The 22,586-nt window shown below is 41.9% G+C and overlaps 1 protein-coding gene across 1 annotated transcript in view; it reads right to left on the bottom strand.

Moving 5' to 3' along the window:
• The window catches only part of emilin1a (elastin microfibril interfacer 1a), a 48,383-nt gene extending 26,326 nt beyond the window's left edge, over nt 1-22,057 (bottom strand). The window contains exon 1 of the mRNA XM_049590646.1: nt 21,698-22,057. Within this exon, the coding sequence (XP_049446603.1) occupies nt 21,698-21,807 (110 nt within the window). The 5' untranslated portion in view covers nt 21,808-22,057. The remainder of the gene's footprint in view (nt 1-21,697) is intronic.
• Nucleotides 22,058-22,586: the final 529 nt, after the last annotated feature.

The raw sequence follows: 22,586 nt of genomic DNA, 5'->3' as shown, positions 1-22,586 counted from the left end.
ATAATGGCATATCACATGCTGCAGTATATCAAAAAGACTATCATGCCAGAGGGAGCATGAATGCACAACCTCACATAATCTCATGGGGAAGCAAATGTAAAGGAAATGGAGACTAGCAAGTTGTTGCAACATGCCAGTCTCCGTTTCCTTTACATTTGCTTCCCCATGAGATTATGTGAGGTGGTGCATTTCCTCACATAATCTCATGGGGAAGCAAATGTAAAGGAAACGGACACTGGCATGTTGCAACAACTTGCTATAATGTTACTAAAGCTTTGCATTGAGAGTTTGCATGTTCTCCCTGTGTCAGTGTGGGTTTTCTCCAGGCACTCCGGCTTCCTCCCACAGTCCAAAGACATGCAGACTGGGGATAGGTTAATTGGTGACTCTAAACTGTGAATGTGAATGTGAGCGTGAATGGTTGTTTGTCTCTCTGTGTCAGCCCTGCAATAATCTGGCAACCTGTCCAGGGTGTACCCTGCCTCTCGCCCAAGGTCAGCTGGGATAGGCTCCAGCTCCCCGGCGACCCTCAAGAGGATAAGCAGTTAGAAAATGGATGGTTATATGCCTTCACACACCAGTCAAGTTTCTCTTACAGTTAAAATGCATGTGTGTGAAAACATGAGAAAATGTTCGGGGAGATGTGTCAACACAGGTTTACAGAGGTTTCAGACTACATGAGTTTTGGGCCGATTTACCCTCAATACACCCATCCCAAAAATGGAGGAGGAATCCAGTCTTGGACCTTGGTCAGAACTGATATTTGGCCCAGAATATATAGTAATGGTATGGTAATGGTAGTGTGAGAGGTTTACAGATGCAGTCTTCTACCTCTGCTCACTCAACCGCTCACAGTCTCAGTGGGGTCGTTCCGATAATTTCAAACATGTTGGATATTTAGGAGTTAAATCTGGATGATTACACTTATGATTATGTCAATATGGAGCAGCTGATGGGGTTGCCAAGCAACGGTAAACATTTTAGCCCTTGAGCTAAACGCTAACGTTAGCTACAGTATATGGTACTGATGACAGACATTGAAACTGACAGTTAAAATCTCACCTCCAGTTCTCATTGATGAATAGACAAGCCATGTTGACTGTGTCTCCCCAACCATTATCTCATCTAAACTAGTTTAACCTTCTACTTTTGCTTTTCTCACAGCAGACTATTGTTAACATTACAGCAGGGAGTCGCACCATGTCAGTCTGTTTTATTTATAACTGCTTCCCCAAGAGATCATGTGAAGTGTTGCATTTACTGTATGCTCCCTCTGACACAATTATTATCTTAATAATATCCTGCAGTGAGTGATGTGACATTAATTTGAAATCTTGCAGCATGTGCATGTTTGAGATGAGAGAGAAGAACATCACTGAAGTTTCTCTTTATGTGCGTCATGCAACCCAATTTCAAAATTTATTGGGATTTTAAAAACTCCTGCAGTCTAAGCCTGGCTTTAGATTGCCTACATAGCTTGTCCACCACAACCCAGTTGGCATTGGACTTCAGTATGGCATTAGAAAGACACTGGACTCTTAAACTGGACAATTTTGATTGGAATAAAAATCAGGTTAGCATTAGAATGTTACATTTTTAACAACACAACTTAAAACAAATAAAATATTACCGTCATCTGTCATCAGCATTCTACGTCAAATTGACGTTCACATTAGACGTTGTCCTGACATTGCCTGTGAAACCATGGATGCTTCACACCCATTGTTCCGCCAACAGCACAGAAGATCTAATCAGCACAGTTTAAAGGTGGACACCCAAGGTATGTGTCACCCATTAAATATCTGATCAAATGTCTCCCCTTCTGTTCCTGAGATATGACGCTGAATAATGGCCAGGAAAGGGTTTTATGCTGAACATTGTGATGTCACAATGGAGCTGACCTAGAAATCACTTCATCACTTCTTTATTTTATTACATATTTATCATTATTAGATATTTGTGTGAAGTTATTAGCAAATGAATTCTTGAGTTATGGCCAAAAACATATTTTGTGAGGTCACTCTGACCTTGACCTTTGACCTTCAACCACAGTATTACAATTGGTTTAATCTTAAATCTAATCCTATGTTGGGAATAGAATGATTTTATGCATTTTACTATCAGTTGTGTTTCACTATATAAGTTTTAGATGTGTGAACAATGAGAATACTAAGATGATTTCAGCTGATCTGAATGTGTTTGCTTTGCAGAAGCGGAGAAGTACAGGAGAGGAAGAGACATGAAATCTGAGGAGCACATACCGCAATGCTTAGATAATTAGTTTCATATATGGTAAAAATAATAGAAAGTGATGTACAGATAGTAAGGTACAGCACGTGTAGGGAGTTGTGTTGTTCTCTTGTCTTTCAAAACAGGAACCACGCCCCCACTGTCAGCGGGAAGGAGTCAGATTAACACGAGGCAGGGGCGTGGTGTGGTGAAGGAGGAAGTGGAACTGCCAATGAGAAGAGGACAACGCCTTGCGTGCACAATGACACTCTGTTACGCTCAAATATACTGGGTCAGGGAAAGGACAGGAGGTCAGACTTCGTGAACTGACACACCTTTGTTGTTCGTCAGGGACTTGAAGTTGAGACCCAGAGCTCTGTAATTTTATTCCTTTACTGCTTAATAAACTACATTAACTGAGACCGAATATCTTCTCCTATTGCTTCATTAAAGAACATGCAGGACTGAGCTCACACATAGCACATTGGAGAGTAGGATGAGCCCCCAGTCCATCACCTACTAGTGTAAAATCTTGTCATACTGTGTATGAATTCTTGGAGTATAGCTAAAAATCGAGTTTTGTGAGGTCACAGTGACCTTTTGACCACTAAAACCGGTTCATCCTTGAGTCCTAGTGGACATTTGTGCCAAATTTGAAGATTCAAATTCCTTCGAGATGTTCCTGAGATATTGCAGTCACAAGTATGAGACAGAAGAAAGGACAACCAGATGACATAATGCCTTCGGCCACCGGTTACTGGCGCAAAGGCATAAAGGCACAGTAGTGTGGATTGCAGAGAAATAACCTTTCACTATGTAAATGTATCTTATTTTGCACATTCACAGTATATCATATTGCTTTCAGCCAATTTGAAACCAAATCTAATTTTGGGTGCTTGAGCTCAGCCTGGAGTCAACATCAAGTGAAGCATAAGTGAAAGTCATTTGGCTGAAACCAGCCAGCGTTCATGCATCCAAACAGTTCCACAACTCCCATTCCAAAGATCTGTGGTTCTTCAGAGTGATCCACATGGCCTCCTCTAGCTATGCATTGTGCTTCGCTCATTTGTGGTGTGTTATGTAGTATTTAATGTTTCTATCAGAGTTCGTAGCTCCGGTGACTCAGAGCAAAACTCTGTCACCATACATCTGAAATCAGCCAGCGTCAGTGCTTCCAAACACAGCTGTCTCTCCCCTCATGTCTTTCCACAGTCTTGCGGTTCATTGCAGTGATTCTTATTGCATTACACCGTGTGATGGTTTGCTGGGTTATCTGCGGTTTGCTATACTGCACTGTGTATGTTGGACTGGAGGTTTGTGAGAAAGGGGAATCTAACATCTCCATCAGGAGTCGGAGCAATACAGAAGGGATAGACAACATGTAAAATAAGACAGCAGTGATAAATCATAACCACTCCCCCCCTAGTCCCACTGTGTTGTTTTTTGTCACTGTGATTCAGTGGGCCAGTTCTGCCAATCTATTATCCTGACTTACTGACTCCCAGGGTCACACACACAGCAGATAAAGCATGAAGTTGGCAGCGTTCACACCCTATCTTCGCTGATGGAGAACAGCCACTGCACTTTACATAAATAAACCTTACCATGTCTCTTTTTTCACTGCTGAGCAGACACAGATGTGGACACATGCGCGCACACATACATGCATACGCAAACACACACTTCCCTCCAAACACCCACTCTGACTGTACTGTACACACCCCCCTCCCTGATGGTTCATTTTCCATCATGGGCTCCTCACTCTAATACATAAAAGGGGCCTTTATATTTGTGGGAGGATGACTAAGTGTTAGTGTAGCACTGTAGCACTGAGTGCGTGGGGGTGTGTGCTGGTGCCTAGGCGTAAGCCCTGCACAAAAAAACAGTACAGTGAGTTTGGTCATGTGCCTGTATGGAAGTGTTCTGTGGCATGGGTGACACCTTCAAATATTTCAGCTCCAAACCCGATGGCCTTTCCTTCTCCCACTCTCTCTCTCTCTCTCTCTGTAACCAGCATGAAGTTAAGCATTCCTAACAGTAATCCTATAAAGTCCCATTAATCCAAATGGCCTCGGAGAAACGGCTAAGATGAAAGTCCACTAACTAGACTTGGCATCTTCTCCATAAGTGTAAATACAATTACAGGCACACACACATCATTTACCAGACAAACAAACTACACACGAATTTATACGCCCAAAGGAAACCAGACAAGGGCGCACTCACAGAGGCAGATACATACAAAGACCCAAACATAATAAGAACATGAGGCTAACCTGATTATTTACAATAATTTTTCCACTTCACTACATCATATACCATTATAAACTGCTGCAAATTAAACATGGACATGACAGTATACAATAGGGTTGGGTAAAATATCAATATTATATCTATATGAGGATATCAGACTAGATATGTCTTAGATTTCAAATATTCTCATATTCTGTGGTGGGCGAGAGGGGGCCATGGCCATCCTGATACAATTGTTCCAAAAATGATTGGAGGTCAGCATTACTGTCTTTAAAGGCCCTGATAAACCAAGCTGAAGGTTGGCTGTCAGTCAATGTTGGGCCGTTGATGACCGTCCATGGCCCTCGAGTGTGTCCCACACCATTGCCCCTCATCCGCACTAGTTGACTTTTTTTTTCTTATTCAGCATGTTGAATCGGCATCACGATTGCAGAGCCCATGGGTGAATGAAATCACTCTTGAGAAGAGAAACAGTAGTAAGGAAAGTAAACAAAGAGCTAAATTCAAGAGGGAATGAGACCAAAACAAACTTGTTTCATAAGGTCAGATTATTTTTCTATTGAGCACTTTAGCAGAAATGTTTCATAATGGTTTGTGTTATTGTTCACTGGTGCATGGCAAATATGCTCTGTTCTTTTAACACTGGATTGTGTTGTTAATGTGCTAACTGGCTAGCTAGCATTAAGACAGTCTTCTGGTTTTGCTTTTTGAATAACAATTGTGGTTTGCTGGCGTGGAGAGGTATTTTCTCTCTGGTTGACCGTTGGTTGTAGCCTTTGCAGTGTGTTCAAGTTTGTCAGTTTGGTGTGTCTGAGCATTAAGAGGCTGCGGCACACTCATTTTTTAATTTAGCATTAAAGTGCTGGTATCTTGTGAAACTAGACAATCTGAGGCATCCGTGGTTACCAACCATATAGTGTATATAGAGATGGATAACATGACAGCTCCCCCAAAGTGAATCCAAAAATCTCTGTTTCCTTCACTATATCAGCACCACAGAAAAACACTGCACATAAACAATCCAGTTCCTGTGCATATTACTCAATCTTTATAACTACAATATGTATTTGTAGAATGTTTATCAGGCAGCAGCAGATAAAGACAGAAATGTCAAACTAGAGTACAATGCTTACTTCAGATTTAGATTTTCAGGTCGTTTAAACCTCAATGACTCATGCTGTGCAACCAAACGCTGTTTGAATTTATTTTCAAATTCTAGTGGAGATCCCAAAGTTTCTAAAGATACCAGAGGTGTCAGACTGAGTTTTGGGGAAATGTTTAGCTCCACTTGGGACATGTCATGCTTCCTTTAGAAAAACTTTTTGAAGCAGTTATGTTCTGGTCTTTATCAGAAGAGGGAAAGTTAACCAGATTTGGACTGGCAAACCAACCAACCAACCAGACAGTCGTCATCCTTATTGCCTTTTCTCTTGTAAAACCAAACATTTTATTATCTGAAATTTTGTCTTACATCATGTTGTAGTTTTGCAAGTGGAAAGACTTCAAATACGAGGGCAAATGGCTCTGACACACAAGACCGACTGTAGGCCTTCGGTGAGCATCTTTCACCCTAGTTTTTGGCACTAGCCAAGCCTTGTCAGTGGATTTTTGGCCAATTCAATGTCGGAGACAGCAGAGCCCAATGGTGAGAGAAATACCTATGATTGTCAGTTCAACTAAGTGCAAAAGAAGAGAAACAGAGGTGAGGAAAGCAAACAAATGAGAAAAATCAAAAGACAGTGAGATCACTACAAATTAGTTATATTAGATAAGATTATTTTTTAGCCATTGAGCTCTGAAGCGGAAACAGTTTTAATTGTATGTATTACCGTTTACCAGTGCATGGTAAATATCATTAATAAATATGTTTTTTCAACATCGGGTTGTGTTTTTAATGCGCTAACTGGCTAACTTGCATCTCAACTCCATCCTGTCGGTCTTCCGGTTTGCCTTTTTTGAATGTCAAATACAAACTACCTCTGCCTGTTGCTATTAAGACTTATTTCTGCTCACGCAGGCGCAGAATGTACATGCTAGTTGGTTGTAGTCTTTATGGTGTTTTCAAGTGCCCAGACCCATGGGGGCCTTTGTCACCAGTAGTTCTTTGGTGTCGGCACTGGCTGGTTTAGCAAATCCACATCCGGTTAACTTGCCAAATATAATTAAACGTCAACACCAGGTCAACACCAGATTGTGTTCCTAGGCTATTTCAGTTTGGATGCAGTTGAGAGCTTGCTCTCTGATTGGCTCCCCACTCTGTTTCACAGAGTGACACGGTGGTCAGATTGATCCAGGGGAATTTTTCAGGCTGCACCATGGCGTGTGCACAGAGCTGTGATGCGTGTGATTCATGTTACGGAGTGTAATAAAGTGACGGTGCTTGCTGAACATGTGGTTTCACTACCTGATCTTCCTCCATCTGTTTCTAGGGAGGAATGGGTGAAGAGTCAATGGGCTGATTCATCTGTCTGATATGGGGGATGAGGCTCTGCCAGTTGATAAAGTTCTGGATGTTGTTCATGGGTCGTTTATTCAGAAGAATATGCTGGTGAGAAAGAGGGAGGCGTGTTTTGTAGTTGTTGTGCTGAGTAATGAGTAATGTGCCGAGTTCCTTGATGTGGTGTTGCAAACAGTGCATGGTAGTTGTGGGCATTTGGGGGTACTGCACTATTCCTTTTGGCCTTGGTATATGTGAAGTTTACTGGAGTTTACTGTACTTACCAGATGGTTCTAGGTGTAATATTATTTGTTTTTATTTACTCATTGGTGTGTAAATAACAAGTTTCATCACAATACGATACTATATTGATATCACAAAGTCTGCCATGATTTTGATTCGATGCAATTCCTGGGCCTGCTATCAAAATGAGATGGTATCTGTAGATTTCCTCATTGTCTTTTTCTTGGCTGCTTGCTATTCTCTGCCTGGCATTAGGCCTCTAGCACTGTTTGAACATTTAGGAAGGTGGTGTCCTTGGACAAAAATGCTGACACAGAATTTCAAAATAAAGGCATATCCTAAAAATGATACGTATTGATGCGTTCACTTTGCATCGATAATAGTTTGTTAATCATTGAATCAAAATATCGATCCAGATCGATGTTTCTTTACACCCCTACTAATTATATCCACAATACTGATGATTATTTATCAGAAATCTCATTGTGTAAATATTTTGTGGAAGCACCAATAGTCAACCCTGCAATATTGTTGCAATATTGTATTGAGATAATTAGTCAAAAATAGTGTGGTATTTGATTGTCTTCATATTGCCCTTGTTTGAAGTGGCCCAAAAAGATCTGGATGTCACATAGGCCAGTTTGAATAAACTGTATGACCATCAAACTAAGGGCTGCAAGCATCTCTGTAGCTCAGGAAGCAAATGTTACTCCTGCACGTCCTGCACTGTTTCTGTGTTCGCAGATCCTGAGGTTCCTGCTGTGAGTTGGGACTGTCAGAGGGACCTAAAAGCTTCTGATCCTTGCATAAAAAATCTTGAGTCTTAGTACTGTACTGTCCACATGTAGCTTCACTTCGCTCTGCTGGATGGGATCTGTCACTCTCTGCTACATACTCAGGTCCTCCAGCTACTTGGCAAGGTCTCTGTCCCAGCTGAGGTTTGTTAGTCAGCCCTAGTGACACCTGTGGTGTCATCTTGTTTATTGCGTGACTGACTTTTCTGTGCTCTCTCTGGAGGTAGTAGGTGATGTTGGGCCACTGGAAACGATCACCTGCCCTCTGGCTGCCTCCACACTCTGCTGCTCCAGCTCTCTGTTTGAACATTTAGGAAGGTTTTGTCTTTTGCTTGTATAACATCTGTGTTATTTTTTTTAAATCTCCACAATGTACCTTCAAACCTGCATTAAAAGATTTTTTGGGCCACATGGGGCAGTGGAAACAAGTTGTAAACACAACATAAACATATTATTACTTTTTAAATTGATATTGCACTTGCTAATTTACACAACCCGCAGATATGGAGCAACATTATCATTCATTTAGAGTTATGTTTGTGTCCAACTGGCCAATGCCAGTCCAACATTCACTCTCTTTTTGTTCTCTACTTACTCCTGAAACATCTGACTCTGTAGCTGCTAAATGCTCCACTATGTTCACCAGCTCATCGATAACTTTGTCTGTCTTATATTTGGTGCAGCTAAGTAGTGCACAGTGGGTTTTGGGGGCTTTTCTGCAACTGCATCTCGAGACAACACAGATGAGAGCCGTGAGAGTGAACCAAAGCATTAAAGTTGTGGGCTGTAAAATCAAAACAATGAGCTGAAAAACATTAAAATGCCCAGGAGAGCTGAGTGGCACTGCAAAGAAGTGATGATTACCAGCTAAACCTGATCTGTAACTGGTGCTCAATTTAAGAACACTTGAATGATTGACTTGTTTCACTGAGGCGCCTGCACGGATGCAGTGATATTACATATCTTATCAAGATGAAACTAGTGATTTACACTCATACTGAGCAGAAACTATTGCTTCAGTTCTAGCACTGTCTGCTGTAACCCTCCAACATCACAGCTCCAGTTACATTGCACAAGTTATACCCCATAGCTATGGGGTCAGAAACAGTGTCCTAGCCTTCACTTAAAGCTATAGTTGGTAATATTGGAGAGCTAGCAAGATTTGAAAGCGGCACCTCCTCTAAGCTCCACCCACTTCCTCCCCCTCCCGTCAGTGCTCTGTTCAAAGCCACGGCCCCACACGAACTTGAATGTGCATTCTGCAGTAGGCGTCAGCAGGGCAATAACAAATCCCCCCGAAGCAAACAAATAATTATCTGTCTAACAGAAAGACAGCAACCTCTGCATCACTTTTCAGGCCCTTCAGCTCCCTCAGTTTTCTCCACCGTTCAAAAGCTGCACCGATGTTGATGTCTGGTTTGTCCTCTCGCTTTATCCAAAGCCTTTTTCGCCGCAGCCTTTTCTGCCTCCGACTTTCTTTTCTCAGCCTGTTTAGCAGAGCGAGCCGTTACAAGTAATCCTGGAAGTGGTACTTTTGGCTGCATTTTCTCTGCCATTGTTCAGCAAAATCCTGTGTGTGCTGAATATTTCCGGCAACGGTGACACGTGATGAGTGCTCGCATGGAGGAGAGAGGGACAGAGGGAGGGCAGGACAAGACATGAAGGCATCTGATTGGTTCTTTCCATTCGCACCGAATGGCAGGGATTTGTCAGAGTTTTTACAGGCCTGCAGCTGCCACAGAGGTCGGATTTTTTTCGTTCCTTTTTCTGAACACATTATGTATTGACTACTCTCAGGATGGAAGGACCATTTCACCCAGTATAACAAGAAGTGTTTCTGAACAGGATTACCAACTATAGCTTTAATAGCCAGCAGGAAGTAAGGGCACCTTCACTTTACACCCCTGGCCCACATTCATTTTAAGCTGCAGTTTGTTGTATCTTGGCAGGAGTGATCCAAAAGCAAACTGGCCTCTGGAATTCTGTGTGATCATTAGAACAAGCGACCACTTTCTTCTACACATATGATCCACTGCTGATGATATAACCTGACTATAGCAGCTTTAAGGGGAAAGAAATGGGAAAACTGTTTGTTAACATGGATACATATGGTGAAATGTTCACTGAAGGAAAGAGACAACACTGAAAAGGGTGAGCTGAAACTCTGCCATACCATGCCAAATGACAGAAAATTGGCAGACAAAGTAGGATAAGCTTACAAGGAGCTGTTATACTTCACACATTTGAAAAGGCATATCCAGACGGACACACAAACAAGCACAGGAAATGAGTCTTAGCACACTAACATGCATGATAATTACGACAAATACACTTTGTGCTTCTCCTACACACACACACACACACACACACACACACACACACACACACACAAACATTTGCATTACTTCTCTGCTAGGCACCGAGCATTGAAACTTCCATCGTACATGTCTTATTTTTATTTATTGAGCCATAACTCAGCGTGAGTGGAACTCATGCACCTGTCTGAGCATCACTTTATTCCCCAATAAATTTCACCTTCTTATAAAACAGCAGACAGACACTTCACAGCCAAGCAGGAAGCTGCGGTCTGACATCTTAACCCACACATACCATGTCCATTTTATTTACCAGCATCTCTGCATGAGCCCTGCAGAGAAGCACTGTGGAACAGTCATTGACTAAAGTGACACAGAGAATAAGTGGGAGGAAGAGGAATGAAAGACAGAGAAAGGCGAGCTGAGGTTTACTACTTCAACAAAGAAATCACTTGGTGGTGCCTATTGTTGAGGGATCTTTCATTAAGCTTCAAGGGAAGGCTGGGACAGCACCCTGAATAAATGGATGGAGAGGGGCGTGTCTCTGTGTTTGAACTGTGGCCCAGAGGTCAAGCACCCCTCCTTGTAAAGGTATACCCCTGCACACACACCGCAAAGCACACACGACAACATACACACTCGAGTGCACTCACTCACGCTCGAGTGATCGCACACTGACAGACAAACACAAAGGCAGACACACACATTTTTCCAGTCTCTCTGCGCTGTCTGAAAGTGAAGCTTTACTCGCACACAAACCATTTTCCCTTTGGACCTGTTCCAGCATTAAGGGACAGCATGACTGTGTAAACTTCTCTCTGATTGTTTAGCCTGGCGGTCATGAAGATATACAGAGAATGTCCATGATACTGCCATTTGCTTTAGCATTATTGCTGAGCCTCAGACACGTCAGCATTCGAAGGCTGCAGGGCTTCTTTGTGGCTCACTTGAATTTTAACCATTTATGGAGGCATGTGCATTTCAGACAGAAGCCTTAAAAATACACTTGCCCAAAATAGCACAGACTATTTATGCAGGTAAAACTTTATAAGCTACTCTGAAGGACAAAACACTGAGTTCAGTATTTAAATGTCTTGTCATGTTGCAATAATTCTCTAAATTGAGAAGAGGTTTATATTTTGAGTCGTTTATGTGTGGTGGGATGGGTTGAACATTTGGAAACGATCCAAATCTCTTATGTATTTTGTGAGTTATCTAAATAAGGTAAAGACAGCTTTCTCCAGTGAAATGCATGCTGGGAACTATGGTAATTGAGTAACACTGGCTGTGACCAGAAAGGATCCCTTTTCCCACATTCACATTACCATATCTAATGAGATCTGTTTGTTGGTCTAATTAGCAGAAAGCAGAAAATCACACAGATGAAGAGAATGTGGGTCCTTGTGGTCAAGATGAGGACAATCCTGTTACAGTCTAATCGCCAGGCAACACACAGATGCATTTAGGTATGCTATCACAAGTGACCAAGCTTTTTCCACAATTATACAGTGCCTTGTGGGAAATATATGCTGTCAAAGAACACCTAAAACACACATTACATATGACTTAATGGTGACAATTTCAAATACAAGTACACAAATTGGCTTCATTATAACTTGCAGGATTCACAGACAAAGCAATTGTCTTTTGCTGGACCCATTTTCCATACAAATACAAGATGCTAATGTTATTAGCACGAGCCTATAGCATTTTCATCATAACTTAGCCTAGCAGCTAGCAGACCTTTCCTCTACTCATGTCAACCCAGAAACAAAAGCAACATTTAACAAAGGTAACGTTACAAAGTTAAGCTCCACTACAGCTCACACAGTTCACCAAGAAAACAACTGTGCTTATACTAAACATGTTTTCCAAACAAATACAACATGCTAATGTTATTAGCACAAGCCTATGGCATTTTTACATTGTTAGCTTAGAAACTACCAGAGATTTCCTCTACACATATGAAGCCAGGATAAATCACAAACAAAACTTAAAATGCTATTTTGATTTTCAACTTACAAGAATAGACAGGAGGTCTGCGTCACCGCGACATGTAGTTACATTTTTGGGGAGTTGTAAGTCAGGCTACAGCGTAGGGTAAGGCTCTGTGTCAACGCAGAACCTACACTGTAGGTATGGCGTTGATTCAACGCTGAAATATAAATTCCACTTAAAAATTGACTGTTATCATACCATGTACATTTGCTTATCAACGATACTGAAAAAAAATGCTACTGGACGGAGAATCTCCCAGCTGTTTTTGTTAGTGTTAAAAGGGAGACTTTTTACACATACATCCCTTGACAAAATGGGTTTCAATTATAGTAATGCTTGTTCAACCAAAAATAACCCTTCCATTATCATTCCTTTAAGGGTCATTTTGACTAATAAAAAATATATATATATATATATATTGTAATACCGTGACACTGTCAAATTGAGAAATTTTCTGATACAGTTATTGTGCTGTGAAAATCTCATACCATTGTAACCCTAGTACTAACTCACACAAATGTAATTATTCTAATATAAACCCTCACATATGACCAGACCCAAACTGAATCCGCAGAATTCTGCTGAATTCTTTTTTGCTTCTAATGTGAAAATGTTAATTTAAAGGATTACTTCACCAACAAAATGATCATTTGTAAATCAATTAGTCATGCTGTGTTACCTTGAATTTGTGATTTTTTTAAAAAACAAAAACAAAATTCGCATGCCTTCACGGGAAATAGCGAACATATTGATTTATTGATTGATTGTGGACCAAATATAATAACAGCAAATCTATATCAAAACATCTTGTTACAAACTCATATTATGACCTACATTTCACTTAATTCCAAAAGTCAGTAAGAAGAGTAGAAGAGAAGAAGTGTGAGTGTCATATGGCTTTATTGCACCCCAGTGCACTGTGGTTTCAGCCAGTGGAGAAACTGCTGTCTGTGACTTTTTTTTTTTTATCGATTTCTGCTTGTGATTCTCAAATATCAGTGCCAAAAGGCAGCAGCAGACAGAAACCCGTGTCATTTTATTCTGAAGGATTTAAACTGGATTTTTACTATTGATGAATAAGAAAGACATTAGTAAAAAAAAAAACAAAAAAAACACAAGCCAACACAAGGAAATATAGTTTTTTTTCCCCCAGCTACTCTGAAGCAACTGCACTAATTATTCTGACATTCTTCTCTATGAAGCAGTAACATGTATCAGTGTCCTAATGGCTGAGCTGCAACAACAGAATGTGGTATTTACACCATGATCTATCATCAGAGGATGTGTTTAACATCATGCCTCCAAGCATTCCTATGAGACAGCACTGAGCAGGTTTTTTTCACTCAGCAAAGACGGTCATTGGATAAATGCAACCAAATCGTCACTTCCAGGCTCAGCTTCCCTGGGACCTAATGGAGCGGTAGGCGGGAAAGGATGCTCGGTGTATGCATGGTGATTGGAGGAATTGTCTAAAAGACTGAACCCCTTTGTGGTTGACAGCGCTTTGGAAATACACACCGGCATCGACCAGTGTTAAGGTGCTGCTCCTTTCAGGGAAACTTATTTTGAAAGAAAATCAGTTCTGGTGGTGTAGACACAGTTCAGGAGTTTAAACCCATCTGAAAATCTTTGAGGTGTGTTTTGCTGTGGTTCTATGGCATGAGTGCGGCTGAACAACTGCTTCAATTAAATGTTCCTTTTATAAGTTACTGCCTTGCTACAATATGACAAATTTTATGATGTAAACTTAAAGTGAGCTTCCCGTTTGAAAGACCAGCAGCCGCCACTGGTTGACAGCTATATAGCCTTTCCACTACTGCAGTTCTGCACACAATTTGACCAATATTTGATTAAAGCAGCCTCAAGATTGAATGTACAAATGAAGAAAAATCAATCAGTGTTTGATTTTACTCTTCTCCAATCATTCATCAGAGGGCATTTTTGGCCCAGGACACACACAACTACCTCTGTTATTTAAAGTAAGAAAATAAGGAGTAAAGTACAGAGTAAATTCAAAATTTATGAGGAGATATGATTACTTGGATTATATTTGCATATATATATATATAGCATAGTGATATGGAGATGGAAACACTGCATTCCGTCTTAAATGGAGGAGTTTCTTGTTACATTACAGCTGCCTTATGCCGTTACTTTTCAAGGGTTTAGGTCACTGAAACACTAGTCTGGCACTGAATTTTGGCAATACAGTTTTCACAAAGGTATTAGATGGGTGGAGGGCTCTGTTTAGGTCAGTCAACTTCTTCCACAGGGCGGCACGGTGGTGTGGTGGTTAGCACTGTCGCCTCACAGCAAGAGGGTTGCTGGTTTGATCCCAGGCGTGGGAGCCCTTCTGTGTGGAGTCTGCATGTTCTCCCCATGTCAGCGTGGGTTCTCTCCGGGCACTCCGGCTTCCTCCCACAGTCCAAAAACATGCAGATTGGGGACTAGGTTAATTGATAACTCTAAATTGTCCGTAGGCGTGAATGTGAGCGTGAATGGTTGTCTGTCTCTATGTGTCAGCCCTGCGATAGTCTGGCGACCTGTCCAGGGTGTACCCTGCCTCTCTCCCGATGTCAGCTGGGATAGGCTCCAGCCCCCCCGCGACCCTCAAGAGGATGAAGCGGTTAGAAGATGAATGAATGAATGAATGAACTTCTTCCACAGCACACTGGGAAAACCATTTCTTTATGGTCATGGCTTTGTGCATGGAGGCATAGCTTATTAAACTGAAACAGGGAGAGTCCCTTCCCAAACTGTTGCCACAAAGTTGGAAGCAAACTAGTAACTAAGATTATGGTAATTAGGATTAGTTCACACCATATCCACTTTTTTGGCTATAACTGAGCTAATGGCCCTAGAATACAGTGTTTGTTTCTTTGGCTGTCATGGTTTTCCTGTTACAAGCCACAGATTAAAAGGCCATGAAAGAGCCTACTATAAACAACTGAACTCTAGTAACGTGTGCAGTTGTCTATCTTTATGGCCCCTGTATGGAGCACCCCAATGTTAATGTTAAAAAAAATATATGATAAATGAAAGAGGAAGATGATGGTGAAGCACACTCTATATCTTCTCCTTGCCACCCTCCAGTGGTGATGTAATATCTTGTCCTTCAAACTATACATGAGGCTAAACAGACCAGCAGTCCACCTGCATCCAGCCGATCCATTCTCTTCCTCTGCTGCCGTCTGGAGCTGGTGGGATGACGTGCAGCTCTGACATTTTGGCAAGAGATGTGTTGGAAAGCTCAGGGTCCTCCTGAGCCTCCTGTAAGACCCTCTTCACTTCATTCAGCAGCCTTTATCACTTATGGAATACTTCACACATCTGTCAAAACAGATCAATTGAGTTCAAACAGATGTCACAGGGGCAAACCGCATCGCCACAGGCCAGCACATTCTTCCCCTGGATGCATCACTTTGTGTATGTGTGTGGTTGTGTGTGTGTACGTCACAGGCCAGCCATGCTGACTCCTCCATAGCCTACTGGTTTCAGCAGGGGGAAGGCATTTAAGGACCCAGGCCCTGTCTTCTCTTCTACTGTCAGTCTGCCTTTCCTCCTGTCATGTTGCTCCTCCCAGCCTTCTCTCTCTGTTTCATCCTCTCTTGTCACGCCTGCTCAGCTTCTTTCTGTCTTCTCTCCAGATCTCCTCATTCTTCCTCTCTTTTGTCTTGTGTTGACAGTGTTTTTCCTCTCACCCTGTCTCAACAAGATACTTTCTCTTTTTCCATCTCTTCACCTATTCTTCTCTTTACCTTTTAACTCTTATGTCAACACTTTTTCAACAGATTTCATCTGTTGCCCTGTGTGAGTAGCCTGAGTGTCAGACTGAAGCTCCCAGAACCTTCAGTCTGACATGGCTTCCATTGAAGGCGATTTACAAGGGGGAGGGAAATTGATTTTTCCCTAACCAATCAGTAGAGATCAACGACTCACCCAGAATCTGACGTCATTAGTATCCATGCCTCGGGGGTGCCGAAAACAAGCGAGCATTGCCCGTTTAAAATGCCTCCGTCATCGTGCACGCCCAGCTGCATCGCCGTTATATCCAGTTTAGCAGCTTCCTTAATTTGGTCCTCCATTAACGCGAGTAGTGGCGAAATACCTCGATAGCATCGTTAATGTGGTCTGTAGGATCTGTAGCGGTCGCCATTGTTGCTATCCTCACCAGTTACCCACCGGCGTACAGCTTGACATCAGCGTGGTGCTGATTGGCTAATCACTAGACCCCCAGCGTTCATTGGTCCGTCCATCGTTTGGACGAGATAAATCGCAAATTCATTGAAGTATGCCAGACCAGAGATGCAAGCCTACTCAGTTGAGTGGGTGGGGTCTATGGTCTGGGACCAGGCTACTGTGTGAGAGCTCCAGGGCTGATAATTGAAGCCAACACGAAGAACCAAAAACCGCAGTTTCTTTGATGGTCACTTGAGGCTGACTCCAAGAGTGAGTCAATCCTTACAGATCTCCATGTTAAAATGACTAATTTTACAGCAGAAATAATGACTAATTTTACAGCAGAAATAATGACTAACTTTACAGCAGAAATAATGACTAACTTTAAAGCAGAAATAATAACTAACGATACAGCAGAAATAATGACTAACTTTAAAGCAGAAATAATGACTAACTTTACAGCAGAAATAAACATGTTTATGGCGTAGTATAAATTTGGTCTCTAGTTAATTTCCCCATTTGTGATAACTGTACGGGGGGTGAATTTTTATACAATTCACCTGTTTAAAAGTTCATTCATCTTCTAACTGCTTCATCCTCTTGAGGGTCGCGGGGGGGGGGGCTGGAGCCTATCCCAGCTGACATTGGGCGAGAGGCAGGGTACACCCTGGACAGGTCGCCAGATTATCACAGGGCTGACACATAGAGACAGACAACCATTCACGCTCACATTCACACCTATGGACAATTTAGAGTTATCAATTAACCTAGTCCCCAATCTGCATGTCTTTGGACTGTGGGAGGAAGCTGGAGTGCCCGGAGAGAACCCACGCTGACACGGGGAGAACATGCAAACTCCGCACAGAAGGGCTCCCACGCCCGGGAACAAACCGGCAACCCTCTTGCTGTGAGGCAACAGTACCACCACACCACCGTGCCGCCCTCTGTTTAAAAGTTATTAAGGTCAAAAGTTAGAAATAATTAAGGGTATGGCTACTGTGAGTGACAGGTGGCTGCCGTTTGTTGAAAAGTTGCTACCATGGTGACAACATTAGTGAGGTAATGTAACAATCCAATGTATCCTCATAGAACAATTTGTATGATATCCTATAAATTAGCACCCTACAAATGGCATTGTGTCTTTTACGTAAAGTTACATAATTAATGTAAAGGTTAGGTTTAGGAAAAGAATCATGACATACCTTAAAATGACTACACTCAAAGTTCACACAGTTCCGAAAATGCGCCCCTGAGGAAAAGTCCCAGGTGAAAGTCCCAGGTGAAAGTCCATTGCTTTGTGAACCATCCAACATGCTGACAACACCAATGAGGCAACGTAACCATCCAACATATCCTCATGGAACGGTATGTAAATTATCCTATAAATTAGGGCCGCTTGAATGACATTACACCCTCAGTGTAAAGTTACATAATTAATGATAAGTTACATAGGTTAGGTTTAGGCCAGTAAAGTTACTGTGATTAGGTTTAGAGAAAGAAACACAGTGAGAACACGCCTTAATGACTCAAAGGTCACACAATTCCGAACATGTGTCTCCAGGGGAAACTTCTGGGGGAAAGTCTTAAGTTTTGTGACCCATCCACCACCCCAACCTGCCTCTTTACAAGACCACTCAGGACAACTTCCTTGTTAACTCCTACCAGAACACTGGTCATGTAATGGCAGCCTTCCAGAGCATGTGGGTTATGCAAAAATTACTGGCTCATGATTATGCAAGATATGTACAAATTTGGGTGTATACTTTTCATAGCAAATGTCCAAACAGTTAATGAGGATAGCCTAAGCCATGGCGTAAACCCAGATTCACAGAGTATAGGCATAGCTTTCAGTTCATGAAAGCTAACTGTAAAGTTCTGGTCACCTAAAAAAAAAGTCTTATTAAGCAGTTGGTCCTACTAAAAGACCCTCTGAGGAGTCGGATGTTCAGTTTTTCCAGTAAGTAACTTTACATTTTGTTTAAATAGTTTTATGCCTTTTTTCTTAGCATTAGCATCATCACAGTTAACCAGCTGGCGGGTTAGGTCCACCTTCTCATTGAAATATAGTCACTTCTGGCTCCTAAAATCCAAGATGGTGACAGCCAAAATGCTAAACTTGACAGACATGTACGGCTGCACATTACATCTGAAGCCTATATGACACATCCCTGCAAACCACGCCCAATTCAACTACAAGACAAATGGTCCAACGCAACAGTTATTTGAACCCTACCACAAAGTGATGCTGCAGTGAATACGTATAAGGCCAAACTTAGCAATAATCCACTTCATTCATTGTCTTTATTTATTATACATGAAAACATTATTCACCTTCTAAGTAACAAGATGTAACTCTTACCCTTACTCTAGGCACCTCTCTTAACCTAGCACTTTATGCTAGCTAAACTAATTATATTAGCCTATCTTCAGGAATTCCACTTCCAGACCAAGGAGTGAAAGGGGCTACGTATGGTGGGCAAGTCATGCAGCTGGCTGGTGGGTCATGTAGCTGCTCCAGGCACAGCTATACCTAATCAGAACTCAAGGCCTCAAAACAGAAGTCCACAAACCAATAAGTGACACCACGGTGGCTACGTCCATTATTTTATAGTCTTTGCTCATCACTTAGGCAGCAGTAGCACACTGTGCTCTGATGTGGAGAGAAACCTGACAGAAGCTCATATTGCAGATCCCAGAAGTCTGGCCTGCCTTGCACACACACACACACACACACACACACACACACGCTAAGTACAAACACATGCAGGCATGCAGAAACCACATGTGAGAGATAGACTCTGTCATTCATTCACTCCTTCACCCTTTTATTCATGCACACACACCTACATTCTCAGTCAGTTTACCAAAACTTCCTCATTCATTCATTAATTTATTCATGTACAAGCACACAAACACATCACACATCTGCCCACAGAGGTGAGGGGTCATCCCTCAGGCAGAAGCTCAATTACATGCTAATAACACACTATGGGGCTGCAACAGCACAATAAAAACATACATGTGTTGGCTCACTGACAGTATTAACGAGCAAAGATTCCAACAGCCATCACTGATTTACAAGAGACTATTAATCATCTGTTATGTAAAAGAGGGCAAGATGGCAGTATGAGTATCCTAAATCTGAATCACTCAGTTTCAAATTCCAAGACTGCACTATCAGTCTTCTGGATTAATGACGTCCAAAGTTCAGTATCCTTGCAGCTTGTCATTTCCAGTAGAGCCCATTCACATTTCCTTGCCAAAATGATGAATTCTTCTCCATGTCTAAAGCTGCGGGCACTGCAAAAAAACTCTGGGCCCCCTTTAAAACGTTTCACTTGGGGCCCAGAAACAGTAAATATATATAATCCGTCTAAGTCCTGTCTCTAGCCCCCCCCCCCACCACCAATCTACCCATCACGCCCCACTCAGAGAGGGCTTCTGTGGTGAAAGATACCTTAACACCAATAAGATATTTCCTCAGAAAATGAAACTTAACACAACTTTTACACCTGCAAGGTATGATATTTCAACACGTTCTCATCCAAACTCATCAAATGTCGCCACATCGTCAGTGGACCTTCACGTCTACATATGATACTCTAGGAATCTTCCTGCTCCAGTTGTTGACATTGGAGGATGCTGTGTCAATTTGCACTTTGTACATGCATTGTCGTTTGAAAATATTGAGGGGTTTTTTAAAACTTCTGTCCGTAAAACACCTCATTTTTATGTTTATTTGCTTGTGTATCAAAAGCAGGTGATTAGGTTTAGGAAAAAACATCATGGTTTGGCTCAGCATTCACACAGGAAGCAGAATCCTGGGTGGAAGTCCAGGGTTTGTTGGACCCATTTGACTCCCCTACCAGCTGCTAATATTATGGCATTATAGACTGATGCCGCCTAGCACAACGTATTCTCATAGAATGGTTTGTATATCCTATGAAAAATGCATGCACAACCGATGGTATGATATCCTATGAATTAGCGCCCCAAGAAATGACTTTACCACCTTGATGTACGGTTATGTAATTTACATAAAGCTGTAGAGGTTAGGCAAGTTAGGTTACTGTGGCTAGGTTCAGGAAAAGAAACATAGGGAGGACATACTGACTTTAAGTTCACACGATTCTGAACACATGACTCCAAAGGAAAGTCCCAGGATGAAGTATATGGATTTTTTTACACTTCCACCACCCCAATCTGCCTCCTTACAAGACCACTCAGGACTGCTCCAGGTTTACTCCCATCAGTGCAGTGGTCATGTAATCGCATCCTTTCAAAAAATATGGGATATGTATAACTGTGGGCACATTACTTTTAGTAGGAAAACATACAAACTTTTGAGAGCAGAGTATGTGAGTATGGTATCCATGAGTATGGAATCACTACAACTGGATATTTTCACATTACTGTCTCAGAAAGACAGTTAGCCCTGTGATACTCTGGCGACCTGTCCAGGGTGAACCCCGCCTCTTGCCCATTGTCAGCTGGGACAGGCTTCAGCCCCCCCAGCGAATCCTAACAGGATAAACAGTTACGGAAATGAATGAATGAATGTCTCAGAAAGAGACATTCATAAAGGAAATTATATTATTAACAATATCCTCCCAACATGGAGAGGATTTTGTCCCATTCTGCCTCATATGTAATGGTTTTTGATGGTGCTGATATTTTCAGTCTCAAATAATACAAGAATTTATCATTTTATTTCTATTCATGATCTATTACTTCAGTAAGATTATGATTTTATGTAGCCTATTGCAGTATGCAGTATAGATTACTGTCATTATCAGCTCATCAGGGGTTTTATTGATTGTTGTATTTTTGTTTGTTTCAACTATCAGTTTTCTAGGACCAAAGAGAAGTCTTCAAATAGGCTACTATAAGACTAACAGTCCCAATCAAAGATATTCAATTAAAGCACTTCTGTGAAGCTGGAATCTGCAAACAACACCTAATCAATTAATGGGTCAATTGTTTCAACCCCAAACTACATCATATTTAGTCAGGAATGACATTGCCTACTGGATCCGTGATGGTCCGCGGACCTCATTGTGGGGACCTCAGCACAGGAGCAGTTAAATGGACTCTAACCGTTATCATAAATCTTAACTAAACATATTTTCCAGTGAGGGTTTTTAACTATAGCTCTTCTCTGTTTCTGGTGCAAACACAGCTCCGACTGAACAACCGCAGGTAAAAACATGTCCGCACGTGTGAATCTGTTAACGCTGACCGTAGCCTACCTGTGTCTGCTGGCCGCTCTCTGTCCCGACTGAACACTGGACTCCGCATATCCAAGACCCCAGCTAACCCGGGCCAGCAAGAAGGCGAGCAGGTAAAACACCGTCTCCATCCTCAAGTACAAAGAAATGTCATTTATTTCCAAAGTTGATCCTTGAAAAGTTTCGCGATTAAGCTGCTGTTTATCTTCAGTGACGCGCTGTCGATAAATGAAGATGGAGCGCCATTACTTCACAGGATGACAAAGTCCCGCAAACCCCGCACAGTCCAGTCAAGTGCATTTCAGATGGTGAATTGAAGCGGTTCAATGTGAGTGCTGCTGCTGCTGCTGCAGAAGAGCTGTGCAACAACAAGAAAGTTTCCTGTCAGAGATCCAACAGCACTCAGGGTCTCTCTCTCTCTCTCTCTCTCTCTCCCCCCCCCCCCCCTCCGCCCCTCTCTCACCACGTACATGTTCTCTTTCTCTTTAAATAGCCCTCAATTCAGCTCATTTCAGTTCCATTCAACTGAAACTGCTCCTCTGGCACTGTAGGGTCATTTTAACCTTGCCAAAGTAAATTTACAACAAAATAACGAAGAGGGGATTCCAAAAGAGACAAGGAGAGTCCAGAAAACTTTAAACATCCCAACATTAAAGCTCAAAAACAGGTGGAATTTTTAATTTAAAAAAGTGCTCTATATGTGAACATTTTGCAAGTTTACTCATTTGTCATGAAATGGTAGATGTAGCCTACAGAGGCTCTGTATGTCAAATTCAGAGCATTAATATAGCAGCAAACCATTCGCTTTGTAAAGATATAGTGGGCTAATGGTGTCCTGAGCAGAAAGTTCATGCTCCCTCTGTGTATGCTGTAAACCGAGCTTCTCTGTGGTTTGTTGTGGTAGGCAGTC

This window comes from Epinephelus fuscoguttatus, linkage group LG11 (assembly GCF_011397635.1).
Source record: "Epinephelus fuscoguttatus linkage group LG11, E.fuscoguttatus.final_Chr_v1".
Lineage (NCBI taxonomy): Eukaryota > Metazoa > Chordata > Actinopteri > Perciformes > Serranidae > Epinephelus > Epinephelus fuscoguttatus.
Note: the sequence above shows the minus strand (reverse complement) of the source record. Positions and strands in the feature narration are given on the sequence as shown.